At 46.7% G+C, this 16,225-nt stretch overlaps 1 protein-coding gene across 1 annotated transcript; it reads right to left on the minus strand.

Annotated features, from left to right (window-relative positions):
* Positions 1-4,716: 4,716 nt before the first annotated feature.
* ANKRD66 (ankyrin repeat domain 66) lies at positions 4,717-13,477 on the minus strand. The gene is made up of 3 exons (XM_086461641.1): positions 13,339-13,477; positions 11,727-11,955; positions 4,717-4,897 (listed from the first exon to the last, which is right to left on the minus strand). The coding sequence occupies exons 1-3, from the start codon at positions 13,475-13,477 to the stop codon at positions 4,717-4,719; spliced, it is 549 nt and encodes a 182-aa protein (XP_086317767.1).
* Positions 13,478-16,225: the final 2,748 nt, after the last annotated feature.

Genomic DNA, 16,225 nt, shown 5'->3' on the forward strand with positions numbered 1-16,225 from the left:
GAACTGTAATAAAAGCTGGAGCCCATCAAAAATGTCCGTATTTTATTATATAAAACATCATTTAATCGCTAAAGCAATACTCCAACAAGTGCAGATGGTACAGATGTTCTGTTTTCTACACCTGTGTTAAGAAAACTTCCTTAAAGATCTTTGAACTAAATTAGTATGAGTTAAATAAACTATGATCATCATTTGATTTAGATAACTCTCTGAGTTAAATTACCGTCAATAACAAAGTAATTCAGACCTGGTACATGGGCTAGCTGCAAACGGGAATAACAACACTGCCGACCTTCTAAAAATGCTTTGGTATTTGCTGACTGGAACTACTTAAGCAAACAACCTGTTTATACCTATTTTGATTTACATGCTGTTCTGCTGTGGCTGTGTACTTTGTCATATTACGAGTTGTAGCACTACCTTGCACTGGTTGATAGCTTATGCGTGAATATGTTGATCACTATTATTCACCAGAGGTGGTTACTGACTTGTAAACAGCAATGCAGAACTGGCCTTGGGGTGGACAGGTCAGCCTTACGTGTCCTCTTGCTGCCCCACTTCACGCAAAAACATCATTTCTCCTGCTCTGTGTGACGACCCTCCTGGTCTCCTTTCACTTTTTTACGAGATCGGTTTTTACCAATGGACTCTGGCTCAGGAAAGCACCAAGGAAGGTGGGGTTTGTGCAAAGTGTGCTATGGAATAAAGTCACGCATTCATCTCGCAGTGACCCACGGGCAGATGTAGGGGGTGTTCATGCCAGGTGCTGGGCAGCCGGGGCGTCCAGGGGGATCCCTGTGAGCCAAGCCCAAGGCTGCCTTGTGCCAAGGAAAGACAGTTCCAGCCGGCTCCAATGGACCCTCCGCAGGACACAGCTCAGCCCTTCAGCGGTGCTGGTGGCTCCTTGCAGAAAAGATGTTTAAGAAAAGGCAAAACCACTGCTCGGCATGCATTCTGTATGGAAACACGACCATGGTGATGTAGGCTGCCCCCCTGCAACCCTGGGAGGACCATGGTGGAGCACATATCTACACTGCAGCCTGCAGAGGACCCCACCCCAGAGCAGGCAGACATGACCTGAAGGACTGTAGCCCATGGAAAACCCACACAGGAGCAGACTTGTCCTGAAGGATTTTATCCCGTTGAGGGATCCCACACTGGAGCAGGAGAAGAGCATGAGGAAGAAGGACTGGCAGAGACAACGTGTCATGGACTGACTTTAAGCTCCATTCCCCATCCCCCTGCACTGCTCGGGGATGGATCTAGAGGAGCCGGGAATGAAGGAGTGAAGTTGAGCCTGTGAAGAAAGGGGAGGTGGAGGAAAGGTGTCCTAGTTTTGTCTTTGTTCTCACCATCCTACCCTAGTTTCAACTAGATTTAAATAAACTAAATTGATTTTCCCCAAGTCGGGTCTGTTTTGTCCATGATGGTAAATGGTGATGGATCTCCTTGCCCTTATGTTGACCCAGGAGCTTTCCACCTTACTTTCTACCCCTGTCCCGTTGACGAGCAAGAGTAAAGGAGCGGCTGGGTGGGGGTCTGACAGCTGGCCAACGTCAAACCATCGCAGTAGATTATCTGAACATGCCATAGTTTCAGCAAGAACAGAGCAGGACCTGAATTCTTCATTTCTTTCACCAGCTCTGGGCCAGAGAGATGTCTTACCTCATGCCAAGTGCCAAGCGTGCATTTTTCATGCATCTTGGCAGCTTTGGTTTCTGCTTTTGTTTTGAAAGACTCGCTCCAGAGAAGCACATCTGTCAGGTGTGGAGCCCAAACCTCAGAGGCCTCCTGAAGCTCTGCAGAATTCTGATACATCCAAAACACTCTCTGGGGAGTCACCTCAGGTGTAGCACCAGCCCTGCTGCACAGGGATTCCCTCTATCAGAAACTGCTGAGCTTTCCCTGGGCTGCATTTTAGAGAATGACCTTGAATGTGTTTCTATAGCAGAAGGCTTCACAGACCTTCTTTTCCCTCAATAAAGGAGATGTGGTCAACCTGGAGGACATGACTGTGAAGGACTCAGGAATTTCTATGTCCTCTCTCTTAGAAATCAAGCTAGAGGAAGAGTTTCCGCTCAGAGAACATGAGTGTCATCCCAGGAAGCTAATTTGAAAGCACGAAGGCAAAAAAGCTCAGACTGTAAGCTTTTTATCTTAACGGTTGCCTTCTCCATGGGCAAAAGAGCACACCCTTCCCTCTTCATCTCAATCCCCACAAAATCAAAAGGGGAAGAGGTTCAGAAGAAAGTTTCAGACAGTGCTTTTGAACCATTATCTTTCACCCTTTTCTGGCTGTTTGCCTTTAGCTGCAATTCCAATCAGACGACAAACTCCACCGAGTCTCACTTCCACAGCAGGAGACACTCTTCCCCACCCGCATTTCCCAGCGGAGGCACATCGTAAACATCTCCTCCGGACACACATCCACAGCTGACAGGCCACCACACCTCCCTTCTTTCCCTGCCGTTGCTCAACGCAGTTCATCCTTTAGCATAACCACTTTCACAAAAAGACCATGACAAATCCTTCTTACTCCCCACACCCCATGCCACATCACCCCTCAAAAGACCACGTACCACAAGACCCAACAGGCAAAACCAACATCTTACAGATGTTCCCACACTAAAGAATGCAGCCCCAGCAGAACACACTGAAGACACCTTCCTCTCCCTCCATGAAAGCCCTACAAACACGGCGCCCAACACTCCATCATCATCTCCCCAGGCACCAGGCCCACTCGGCTGGCACTGCACGAGATAGGTTATAAAACACCATGGCCACAGTGCACAGCCCATATGCTAAAGTGGCTCTCTGGAGAGATGAAATGGTGTGCCCAGCCCTGGGGAAAATGTTCCTCAACCACAGGACACTCCACCAGCTGCCCTCAGGGCTAGAAACAGGCCTGGCTGGTTTACCAGCATGGCAATAGGCACTGACTCCCTCCTGTGTCTGCCCCTGCACTGTCACTCATTCAACAGCCAGGCCAGCTGTGAATGGAGCTGACCTTTCCTATGGCTTGGAAAGTGCAAAGGACAAAAGACAAAGCTGGAGCTTGACTCCTTTGCCCAAACATAGGCATCTCCAGTCATCTGAGAAGTCCTAGGGTATCTGAGAGACATCTGCACGGGGTTGGGAGCTACAGCACACGATCTTCTGGAGACCTGAGGGTCAGCCTGGGCACTCAAGAGCATCTCAAGCGGCCTTAGGCACCTCAGGGTAGGCGGCTGAACCAGTCCCTGGAAATCTAGAAGAGAAGATGGATCAGGAGTTGTTGGTTGTGACTGCGGTTGTAGTCACCAGGTTGTGACTGCTGGTGCCTGAGTATTGTGGCTGGGTGCGAAGATGTCTCTGTTCTGTCAGCTCTTCTATCACCCAGTGACACCTCTCCCCCCTCCTCAAGAAGGGGAATTGGGAAAAGGAAAGGAGACCTCTGGGTTGAAATGCAAATAGATGTAATAAAATAATTATTGAAAAACCTAATATTAGTACTAATACTAATACTAATATAAATTACACAAACTTATACTCAGACCACATAGTAGCCACGTAGCCCTGGCTTTTGGTCCTCGTATCTTTAGCATCTGGTGAACTTGAAGCTGCTCAAGACCTTGATCCCTGTGGAGAACCTCGTACCATCGCTGGCCACGAACTAAAACAAAGTGTCTTACCGACTCTGTTCTCACCAAATTGGGTCCTGCAGTTTTCTCAAAAATGCAGCTTTCTTGAACAGAAAACGGATTCTATGATTCTATCCCAGCAAAATCAGGACAGAAGCACACCTGTAACCATGGCATTCCAGAAGGACCGGGTTTGGGTAGTGGAGGAGAACCAGAGGGGAAGGGAGGCAGACACATAAAAGGGGTCAGAAGTCAATACAAGTGCCTGCCCAGTGCTGGCGTGGCATGGAGAACTGCTTTGGGTCAAATTCAGAATTGTAAGATTGTGAAGTGAAACAGTTAAAAATCCTTTGGACATGCAAAGTGTTGGTGAGCAGAAGGATGCCTCAGGACCAGTCCCACAGCATTCCGATGAGCATAGGTGTAAAAATGGCTGGGGACACTGCTGAAAATAAGGCAGTGCTCTCAATGTCTTGGCAGCCACAGATGTCTGACAGCAGGAAGGAGGGAGCAGCTTTTCCCTTCTGCTGGGCCAGCAATGGTAGGTACAGGCTCCTAGACCCACGTGTCCACTGAAAGGTCCACATCCACGTCTGCCCTGCAGCCAGAAGCAGTAACTACACCCCACTCCCAAAGAAAAGAGAGGCCACACCAGAGGCTACAAGCCCCTATGGAGACTCCTGGCTGACTCAGGACCAGAAGCAAAAAAGGAAAAGCCACAGACCTCACCAGAGGGAGCAGAACCACAGTCCCGGGTGCTTTCAGCAGTCAGTTAGGTGCAAAGCCAATTCCTTCTCAGACAATACGGGCAATTGTGGTCATTTCTGTAGATCTCTATATTTCAGTGACTTGATTTGAACGTCTTCAGCAGCCTTCTGATATTTGAGATCTGATACATGGGAGCACACAGAGAGACAAAAGCACTTCTACCTGTTCCCTACTAATGACAGTATTTACAGTACATCACACAGCGGTGTTCTTGTGGCCATCTGCTGCTCCTGTTCATCCACACTTCACCCTGCACTTGCATCTTAGGTCTGCCAATGTCTTTGTTCTGCATTGCGAGTAGGCACTAGCATCAGACAGGCAGGGCACACTACTGCTTCCCCTGGGTTTTTTGATTTTTCTTTGGAGCGGAGGATGTATAGTTCTCCAAAGAACACGGTGGGTTTCTCTCAAAGTCTTCTTTCTTGAGTTCCCAGTCTTCATCTCTCTGGTCTAAGGGCATTCCTTTCATTGCTGCTGTCCTGCGATAGTTTCTGCTCTCCACCTCTGCTCTGGAGAAGAAAGCAAGAGAGAATCTTCAGATGCTGAGCACAGTACGCTCACACCACCGTTCATGAGCAGCCCATCCACAGGAGCGGGGAACCGTGTATTTGTGTGGACAAAACACACTGTTTTGCTGGCAATACATCAGAAAAGACCGAGGCTCATCCCAAATCCGCAGCATTCCTCCCCCCGGGTGACCAGGCACTGACTGGGAGGTGGGCTGGAGTGGGAAACCTTTGCTAAGGATCTACAGTGAGATCAAACTTTTGCCACTGGAATTGTAATTTTAACCATAAAAAGCTCTCAAAGACTGACCTTGGGAATCTGTGTGCTTTTAAATGGACTTAAGCACATTGAATGCAGTTGCACACGGTATATTAACTCACTGCAATCGCAACATTTTCAGTTTCTTTTTTTTTTTTTTCTGCTGCTCATTCAGAAGTACTAGAAATTCTTAATGCCAGAACACCAGATCTGAAGATGATGGAATTTGGGAGGACTTCTACATAGCTATTCTTTAGAGATGAACTTTTAACCTCGGAAACCATCTAAACCTAACCCAATTCAGCCCTGAAATTGGGCTAAACTTTGCATTCCAATCCAGAACTAAACGAAACTAAATTCATCCCCATTTCTGTTTTGGTTTTTTTTTTTTTCCAAATAATAGTTTGAATTGAGCAATGTCATAGAAATTAGGCTGTGCTGCAGAGGTTCAAATTTTGCATGGGAAAACATTACGTAGAAGATACCATTTTCCCCAGCCCACTATCTCCGTGTGTAAATGATTCCCAACTCTCCTCTGGTTGCTGGGGCTTTTAGCTGTGGTTTTCAATTGTCTCCATGGTTTCACCTGTGAGAGACCTGTGGATGTCAGACACTGAACCATCCTCCATCCAGGCCCTGGGATTTCCAAGTCAGCAGTGAATTAGCTCTTGGCATCTGTGTTTTACCAAAGCCCTCATTTATTTTGGTGACGTTCATATCTTTTCTATTACACAAACACAAGCCCAGATCTTCCATGAAGGACACTGCTCAATCTAACCTGAACATAGTATTCACTGTAGTTTTCCTTAGAGCCTTGAAGTATCAATGGTTTTTCATTACACTTCCCATTGCAAACAACCAAAGAAAACTAAAAATCACTTTCACCAAGTCAAAAATGTTCCTTTGAGCAGCAGAATTTGTTTTTATCATCTCAGCTACGGTTTGCTAATCACAGCTCTTAGATTTTCTTTTTCCTATTGAGTGTTATTAACTTCCTCTTTGCAGTCTTTGCACATGCCTGACATGGACACTGTCAAATATATTGGGAAACAAATCATCATTTATCAGCAGCCCTGGTTATCAGGGGAGGTCCCAGATGACTGGAGGCTTGCCAACATGACACCCATCTAGAAGAAGGGCCAGAAGGAGGATCTGGGAAACTACAGGCCCAGCAGGTTGACCACGGTACTGGGGGAGATTATGGAGTGGTTCATCTTGAGGGCACTCACATGGCATGTGCAGGACAACCAGGGACTCAGGCCCAGCCAGCATGGGTTCATGAAGGGCAGGTCCTGCTTGACCAGATGACTCTCCTTCTACAACCAGGTGACCTGCCCAGTCAATCAGGGGAAGGCTGTGGATGTCACCTACCTGGACTTTAGCAAAGCCTTTGACACCGTCGCCCACAGCATTCACCTAGGAAAGCTGGCGGCTCATGGCCTAGATTGGTGTAACAGTAAGCCGCGATAAAAAGTGGCTGGACGGCCGAGCACAGAGAGTTGTGCTGAACACAGCAAAATCCAGCTGGTGGCCGGTCACAAGTGGTGTCCCCTAGGGCTCAGTTTTGGGACCGGTCTTGTTTAACATCTTTACAGATGATCTGGATGAGGGGACGGAGTGCTCCCTCAGTAAGTTTGCCAGTGACACTAAATTGGGTGGGAGTGTTGACCTGCTCAAGGGTAGGAAGGCTCTGCAGAGGGATCTGGACAGGCTGGATCAATGGGTCAGGGCCAATGCTATGAGGTTTAACAAGGCCAAGTGCCGGGTCCTGCACTTGGGTCACAACAACGCCCCAGCAGCGCTACAGCCTTGGGGAGGAGTGGCTGGAAAGATGCCCGGCAGGAAAGGCCCTGGGGGTGCTGGTCAACAGCTGGCTGAACATGAGCCAGCAGTGTGCCCAGGTGGCCAAGAAGGCCAACAGCATCCTGGCCTGTGTCAGCAATGGTGTGGCCAGCAGCAGTAGGGAGGTGATTGTGCCCCTGTACTCGGCACTGGTGAGGCTGCATCTCGAATGCTGGGTGCAGTTTTGGGCCCCTCACTGCAAGAAGGACATTGAGGTGCTGGAGCGTGTCCAGAGAAGGGCAACAAAGCTGGTGAAGGGTCTGGAGAACAGGTCTGGTGAGGAGCAGGTGAGGGAACTGGGGTTGTTTAGTGCTCTCTACAACTACCAAAAAGGAAGATGTAGTGAGGCCAGGGTTGGACTCTTCTCTCAAGTAACTAATGACAGAACAAGAGGAAATGGCCTCAAGTTGTGCCAGCGCGGATTTAGATTGGATATTAGGAAAAATTTCTTCACCGAATGAGCGGTTAGACATTGGAACGGGCTGCCCGGGGAAGAGATGGAGTCATCATCCCTGGAAGTGTTCAGAAGCTGTATAGATGTGGTGCTTAGGGACATGGTTTGGAGGTGGGCTTGGCAGTGTTAGGATAATGGTTGGACTTGGTCATCTTAGAGATCTTTTCCAACCAAAATCATTCTATGATTCTATTCTAATCATTATCTGCTACCAAGGGCCAGAGACCTCTTTCTGTACACTTTTTAATATATGTCTGTACACATATAGGTATACACACACATATATGCCCTGGGTTTTAATAGCACAAGCCTTTGGTGCAGTTCCAACGCTCAGCACCGCACAGAAGCTGGCAGCAGGCACGGGCCATGGGTCTCTGTACTGGCTCGGCACCACCCTCGGCAGCTCTCACAGCATCCAGGGTAAAGCCCTTCTGGCGCAGAAAAAACCTGATGCAAATGATGTGTTGGTTCCTCAGAAGCAGCTGCCTTCTGGAGGCTGTTTCCTATCCTTCGCCTGCCCATGCAAAGCTCACTGAGCTGTACGGATCCTCTGTAGCAGAACATTCCTAATATTTACATGTTAATCACATTTACATTTCAATACACGCAAGATTTCCATGTTGATGCAAACAGTCCTCAGCACAGCGCAGCAGCTCAGCCCAGGCAGACAGATACGTTCACGCAGCCAGCAACACCTGGGGTCACACACGCACAGTGCAAGGGTGATGGTGGTGCTAGAGGGGCCTGAAGGGGGATTTAGGAAGGACTGGGATGCTCGTAGCCCTGTTTAGATATGCACGTCAGCCCCTCATTTGGCACAGGCTGTCGTCTTTTTAAAACCTGCCCTTTCTCTCTTTTTGCATGACAGGCAAATGTCCGAAGCGGACCGTGACGCTCTGTAACAAAATACCCCTCATATTTACATACCAACTCCACAGACACCGTGAGCAGAGGGCAGGCCCACTCTGTGCTGCACGGCATTGGTGTGCAGACACACACTTCATTTGCTGTCTGCAGCTTCTATCGGTACTGCCCATCTCCCACCAGCGCCGCACAGCACTGCCTGACCACGGACATCACCTCTGGGACCTTCTGCACACCTGAAGGAGCAGAAGGTAATGGCGATTATACTACGAACGCCAGTGCTTCCTCCTAGTGAACTCCACGTTTGCTGATGTGAGGAGCTGAAACTCTCGTGTGAGGGTGAAGGCATCCACTGTGGTTGTAAATTATAGTGGCTGGGCTACAAAAGAGGCTTCCTGAGTGCCAGTGATAAACTCTTGGCTGCCCACAGGCTGCATTATGGCTGTGAGGTGATCATACAGGCTTTGTGTGTCTTATAAAATGACCAAGGCGTGGGCATTCAAAACAACTTCCCGGTTCCTAAGTTCTCCCAGCCATGCTCCTGGCTGAGTCAGGCCAGCACGCGGCTCTGAAAGAAAATGTTTCCACCCTAAATCAGTCATCCCCCTCAGAAAACCCTCCATCAGCTGCATGAGTCACTCTAGGTGGTTCAGACTGGGGTATCAATCACTCTGTCAATCATGCTCCCACCCACCTCCACCAGTGCAGCTGCTTCTGCCTGCCATGGGCATCACCCCTCAGCATCATCCAGGCAATTCCCCTGCCCTTGCTGTCACCTCACTCCCACGGCTCTGCTGCACAGCCAAGTGCACGGCAAATGCTACAGACGCGGCAGGACTCGATAAGCCGCAGTTAATGGTGAGATTAGTGTAAAAATGACAGTGTCAAATAGGTAACAATTTCTAGAAATGATTAATCGAGGGGAACAGCCCTGCAGACATTTCACTCTCCAGGGAAGACAGTATTTACCTCTTGTGATACAGAAGCTAAGCAAGCCAAGACCTGAGAACAGTATAAAGAGAAAACCCTCCTCTGGAAAAAAAAAAAGCCTCATTCTCAGACAACTGGCAAACCTGAGCTTAACCCAGCTGGGTTAAGGTAGTAAAAAATCTATTAGCAAGGCTTAGGTATCACCTGCTTGTTGTTTAAATTTCTTTAAACTGAAGGTCTAAGGGCAATCAGAGCTGATTCTTCTGTGTGGAAGGAAGGTGGGGAATAGTGAGGGCTTGCAGCATGTCGGCTCCACAGGCAGCAAGGCCTGAGCTGTAAGGCTTCCTGGATGTGAAAGGTCCCACTAGCTTCCATATCAGCCAGAGCTTAGAAACAGGAACCTGTGCCTCCCCTAGAAGTTTTCTGGGCTCTGTACAGGGGCATTTTGCACAGTTTGGTTGTCTCTTCCTCTGTAAGGACAGCGACACTGTGTCAAGACAAAGGTAGGCATGGAGCATTTCAGCAAGAACCAACAAGTTCTAGAAGTACAGCCAAAGGACAGCAGCACCTACAGAGACGTTTACATGGGTTAATAAAAGGTGGTATTTGGTCAGCACTGGCCACCTCAGACGTTTGCCCAGTCACCATGTCTGATTTCAAACTTGGCAGCTCTTGTGCTGAACTGGCAAGCTGGAGACTTTGAGTTGAATATGTGCCTACAAAAAATTCCATGATTCATACAGTGCCAAAGCAGTCTTGAGAATGTGGCAGCGGTAAAAAAGATGGCAATTAAAGACTATGGTGGGACTGTAAATTCACAGAGATCCCAGGGGAGGAAAAGCCTTTAGGTCCTCTACAGCACCTCAAGTTCTGGTGTTCGCAGGTTTCTTGAGCAGTGTATTCAAATACCAGGTAATGTGTGGGACTACGATTTGCATTGTACAAGTTGGTTAGCCTCCAGTGGTCCCTCCCACTGCTTTAGAGAGGTGCAGGTATGGGACACAGCTCAAAGCTCTGGAGGACAGCTTCTGATCCAGAGAAACAAATTCGCAAGGATGAAAATATACATGAGCCAAATCAGTGGCTGAAAAACAGGAATGGTAATTAGGAACCCTTTAATTAGTCTCTGCATATGGTGCCACAGTGATCACCATGAACAGGTAAGGCAATAAGGAGTTTTCCAAACTTTGGAAGTAATATGTGGCCATCCTATTAACAGATCAAACCGTATAATCTGCAATAATTATGTAATAAAAGGATGGCTCTGTTCTTCACTACAAGAAAAGCCAAGTGAGATATGTACAATAACATCAACTACTAAAGAGCTGGTCTTAAGCAATTCAACCTGTGTATTCAGTATTCACCACTCTAAGGGATTAATACTTTTTAGTTCTTGCTTTAATTTCCATTGCTTACTAATCACTCTGTAATATCCTTATGAAAAAAGTGATGTCACGAAGTGGTATCAATTTTGAAAACACACCACGGCAAACCACAGAAGGCAGTGGAATAAATGAATGTCTTCCTGACGGCTTCCCTGTGACAAAGACCCATATTTGCTTATCTACTACTCATGCTTGATGGCTTTAATAGGCTTTAGACAGAAAGATAAGTAACACACTGTCCTGGGTTACAGTGTAAAATGTGCCAAAAGGAAAAAAAAAAATATTCCATTGCCATCTTCAGGAGCTGTTGAGACCAGGTGGGGCGGTGCTCCCTGCCTCCCCCCTCTGGACCATCTCCTGTCAATGGGCACAACAATGCCTTATCGCCTGACCCATAGATAACTCGCTCCTGGGCTATCTCCTGTTAATGGCCCATCAAGGATCTGCCTCACGACTCCCCATCCCATTGTGAGATGCTCCGCCCGGGGAGGGGGGGGAAGGAGCCAAGCAGTCCATGCCAAATAAAAACGGAGATTTTGAACACCCTAGCAGCCTTTCTTCCACTGGATTCCCAGAGGAGCTTTTCCCCCCACTGGAGTTCCAGAGGACAAGAGCTACCTGCCGACCACTGGACCTTCGGAGGAAGACCAGACTCTTATACCTGATTGCTGCTTCCACAGAACTACACCCATCACTTCAGGAGGACTGCAGCCAGCATCTTATCGGACTGCTACTGCCACCCTAACAGGGTGTCAGGTTGTATTCCTGACTCCGTCAGTGTAAACCAGTGGGTTGTTTGTTTTTCCCTGCCTTGTGTTATATATATATATATATATATATATATTAGTAAAGAACTGTTATTCCTATTCCCCATATCTTTGCCTGAAGGCCCGTTAATTTCAAAATTATAATAGTTTGGAGGGAAGGGGGTTGCACTCTCCATTTCAAGGGAGGCTCCTGCCTTCCTCCACAGACACCTGTCTTTTCAAACCAAGACACACACTCATATTCACTCTGGCCCTTTATATGGCAGTCAATTTAATTCCCATTGCTGGAGTCCCGTCAGCTGCCACAGTGGGACCAGCCATCGCTACTCACGTTTCTAAGAACCTGAAGCAGTCTTGGTGTCCGTAGATTTCTGCGAGCCTCTTGGGAGTGTCGCCAAAGAGGTCAGCGGCGTCCATGGCGGCATGTAAGGAATGAAGAGTGCGAAGCACCCCCAGTCTCCCCGACTCAGCAGCAAAGTGAGCTGCAGTCCAGCCCACGTCGCTCCGCAGGCAGTGCCGGGCGCCATGATCCACGAGGAGCTTGACCAGCTCTGATTGCCCTTGCGTTGGGCAGCAAAGCAGGGAGAGAAGAGGCACCTGCATTAGACTTTATATCTTCAGGCCGCACAAGACGGTCACACACAGTTGATCTTAATTCCCTCAGTCATGTTACAATGGATTTTACCCACAGCCTGGCCAGCTGATTTATCAAATAAATTACACCTATTAGAAAATACTGTTTTTTTTTCCAAATTACACTGCTTCCAGAAAGACTTTACAACAAAACCAACAATAAAATCAAAAAGCTTTCCACTAATTTCTGAATAGCATGTCTCAATTAGTCACTGACCAATAGGCTATTGACTATTTCATTGCTTCATTTTGGTTTTTAGTTCAATGCAAAATAAAATTTAAACATTAAAAAACTGGAAAACTTGTGAACAGCTTTACTAAAACAAAGCTTTGTTTGATAGGAGATAGAGAAATTACTTGTTTTCATTCACTGTCATATTTTTCTAACTCGTGGAGTTGCTCAAGGAAGCAAAGAAAGTTATTTCTGCCCCACTTCACACTGCCTTGACTGAGCTAGATCGTTCCCAATGGCACCTAGGCCATGCCAGTCTCTCATCACCATTTTCTTAAATAACTTGTTTCCCTTTGCTGCTGCCCAAATGAACAATAATCCATCAGGGCAAACGTAAAACATGTAAGTGTAAACCAGCAAATCACACACTTGATTTCTGAGCAAAGATGGGTGCCATAATGTGAGATCCCAATGTGTAACAAACACCCTTGCACGGAGGAGTACAGCTCCAGCTTCCTGTTTTACTCTGTGGACAATTATACATTATATATTGTTGCATTCATCTCTCTCTTTTCTGGTCTGCAAAGGGATATTTGACTTTTTAACAGTCATTTCTGATGGTGAAGGACCAAGTGGGAGCTGGAAACACCTCTGGTCCTGTGTTATTCATTTAACTAGGTGGCATAAAGGGAAGGAAATGTAAAACTCACTGTAATTATTTTGTTCTATTTGGTTTGATAAATCATTGGTATAAATACAGTGGGTTTGACTTTCTGCTCATTTGTGCAGGTGTACATGAGAAATAACTCCTCGGCACTGTATGAAGTCACCCCTTCGAAAAGTAATGTGGGGGACAAGCAGGCATGCTGTATGTACGTATTGTAAACTGTAAATTGTCACATGATGGGAATAAAACACTAAAAAACCACTTTGATGGTAACTCCGAAAAGTATTTTGGAGGCAAAGTTCCCATTAAAACTGGTATTTTTCTCTTTTTTGCTCATTAAAGACAAAATGTTCAGATACAAGCTATGACTATCGCCAGCATTAATTGCCCTCATAGCAAGATGTAATTACAATCAGCATCACTTCTTATGACGCTGGTTTGCAGAGGTAACAGAGCAGGCGGTGCTCTTACCTATTGCAGCAGCCCAGTGCAGTGGGGTTCTGTCATGCCAGTCGACATCCTTGTGATTTGGGTCGCAGCGCCCTGTCCTCAAAATCTCATCCACCAGGTCGTAGTCCCCCAAAGCCACAGCTGCATGGAGCTCTGTCATGCTGCACGCTTCAGAAAGGTGCCTGGTAAAAGAGTGATGGTTGTTTAGTGGGTGTTCACTGATGTATCCGCTTTCCTCAAGAGCAATTTTAACAGATCAAGCAGCATCTGGATTAAAAATGAGACATGCACTGTGAGAAATCAGGATTTATCCAAAAATAAGGAAAAAATAATGAGAGGAAAAAGAAAATTATAATTTATCTTCAAACCAGCGATCACAGACTGATGGTGACGTTTGGTTTGCAGTCATGGAAATCTGGAGCAAAGTGGAGCCCTTTATATAAAGGACTCGTAGATAAAACCACGCTGCGTTTTTCAAGGATGTTGCTAGAGAACAGCCAGCTCAGGCCAAACATTTGCCATTGGTTTGTGGGTACTCACTTACCATGGAAACTGGCTCCTCCCTGGCCAAGGCTGCAGATCTGTTCTTGGTAACGTTTCATTGCAATGAGAAAGAAATGTCTGCGCAAGTATCTTCTGACGTTCTTTGGTGCAAATAATCGAGCTATGGCATGTTTCTTAAAAATCTCATCTCCGTAGCTGTGCTTTGCACTTTCCAATCCCATACAACAGAGCCCCATCACAAAACACAAGCAGATCTTCGGCCCCTGCAAGGCTGTGGCTCTCAATAATTATACCTGTGCTAGGGGATATTTCCTAGTTGCTTTGCTGGCAGGGAATTTAAGCAGCTTGCAAAGATCACTACGCTACCCCATCATCCTGAGGATGGAAACATTGCAATGTTTTCTCCAGTCTGGCCAAATCAATGGGGAGAAAACTTAAATTCCTCTATCTACGTCTGGTCTTGAGCTAGTTAGTCCAGTACCCTTATAAAACAGCAGAGTTTTAGGATATGCTCCAACTTTTGCATTGCATTTACTTCATGGAGTAATTTTCACATATTGAAAAGAGTGTGATTTCCATGTTCAGCATGTTGGAAAGGAGCAGCATCAGAGCTTGCAGAGGCTGATGGAAGGGCAGGTTTGCAACCCTAGGGGTTACATCCTGGCAGCCAGAGGTGGATGGGGCCATTTCCCTGCTCCCACAAACATCTTAACCACGTCCCAGATCCAGGCTGGAAGGACAAACCACAATCTCTACTGCTTTCTTGTAAGAAAAAGATGAGATACAAAGGTCAGAGGGAATCACAGCCTGATTCAGCAGGTCCCCTGACTTAGGTGGTTGCACTGCGTAGACCAGATCCAAGAGAAAGACCCATACGTGACTTTTACTGAGTTTGACTCCTGCACATCCGGGAATATCTGAATATATTTTAAAATACCATAAATTTTGGAGTTCCTCAGTAGGCCACAAAAGTGTCATTGGCTTTGGCATGTTTCTGTTACTTCAACCACTCATGCACTGCCTCCTCCTCCTCATTGCCTCCTACTAACTTTGAAGAACTTGTTCCTTTAGATTAAGCAGAGGTCTTCAGAGCTGTCCTCCAAGACCTTTCAACAGCATTAAATCTATCCTGAAAATGTTACGCTTTAATGCATCCAGCCTGTCACTGAAACGAGTACTGGACAAAACGGCTGTTGTGGTTTAACCACAGCCAGCAGCTAAATACCATGCAGCAGCTTGCTCACTCCTTCCCCCTCCCGGTAGGATGGGGTGGAGAAAGGAAAAAAAAAAAGTAAAACTCGTGGGTTGAGACAACAATGATTTCATAACTAAACTAAACTAAAATATAATAATAACGACAATAAAAATTTATAATAATTGTAATGAAAAGGAATATATTAAAAAAAAAAGGGAGGAAAAAAAAACACAGGAAAAGACGAATGATGCACAATGCAACTGCTCACCACCCACTGACGGATGCCCTGCCAGTCCCTGAGCAGCAGTCAGCTCCCTGCAGCCAACTCCCCCCCAGTTTATACACTGAGCATGATGTTCTATGGTACGGAATATCCCTTTGGTTAGTTTGGGTCAGCTGTCCTGGCTGTGCTCCCTTGCAGTGTCTTGTGCACCTCCTTGCTGGCAGAACACGGGAAACTGAAAAACCCTTAGCTTAGGATAAGCACCACTCAGCAACAACTGAAACATCAGGGTGTTATCAACATTAGTATTCTCACACTAAATCCAAAACACGGCAGTATATCAGGTACTAGGATGAATAACTCTAACCCAGCCAGAAGCAGGACAAGTACAGAAAAAAATAAATAATCTTGGACCTTTTCATACAACTTTCTTACTCTTTTCCAAGGAAATGCCAACAAAATTCAAAGTTTAAAAATATAACTTAAATTTCAAGTACCTTTGTACTCTGCTAGTTTCAGATCATACCCACACATAGACATGCAAGGGGAGAGGAAAAGAAGCCACTGATCCCACCCCGGGAGCTCAGCAGCTCTCCAAGGAGACAGTCCATGGGTGCAGCTTCATAAGCAATTCAGGCCAAACCAGATTTTACCTTCTCTCCCTCCCGTGCTGGATCAATCTGTTGATGTCTCAGAAAACTAATCTTTTATTATTGGTGCTGGTTTTAGGGTTAAGTCCCTAAACTCGCCATGACCAAGGGGGGCAAAGTGGGGGGTGGGGCCTGCGGTTGATCCACCTGAAACCACTCAGGAAGCTGCACCCAAAAGTGGGACCAGCTTCCTTAGGGCATTGTTATCCCCTTCTCATCAGGCCAGAACAAAAGATTGTGATTTTTATGGAGAGACTTTGAGTAAAATGTCTCCCCTCCTCGCCCAGCCGTAAGCGCTGCCGCTCCTCCGCGGGATGCGGCAACCTGACCGGGGGG

This window comes from Leptosomus discolor, chromosome 2, assembly GCF_034619465.1.
Source record: "Leptosomus discolor isolate bLepDis1 chromosome 2, bLepDis1.hap2, whole genome shotgun sequence".
NCBI lineage: Eukaryota > Metazoa > Chordata > Aves > Leptosomiformes > Leptosomidae > Leptosomus > Leptosomus discolor.

Coding starts and splice junctions, on each gene's coding strand:
- ANKRD66 (XM_086461641.1), bottom strand. CDS start 13,477: ATGACAGAGCTCCATGCAGCTGTGGCTTTGGGGGACTACGACCTGGTG. Junction 11,956..13,338: donor GCACTGGGCTGCTGCAATAG/GTAAGAGCACCG, acceptor GCCCAACGCAAG/GGCAATCAGAGCTGGTCAAG. Junction 4,898..11,726: donor TGCTTCAGGTTCTTAGAAAC/GTGAGTAGCGAT, acceptor TTTCTTCTCCAG/AGCAGAGGTGGAGAGCAGAA.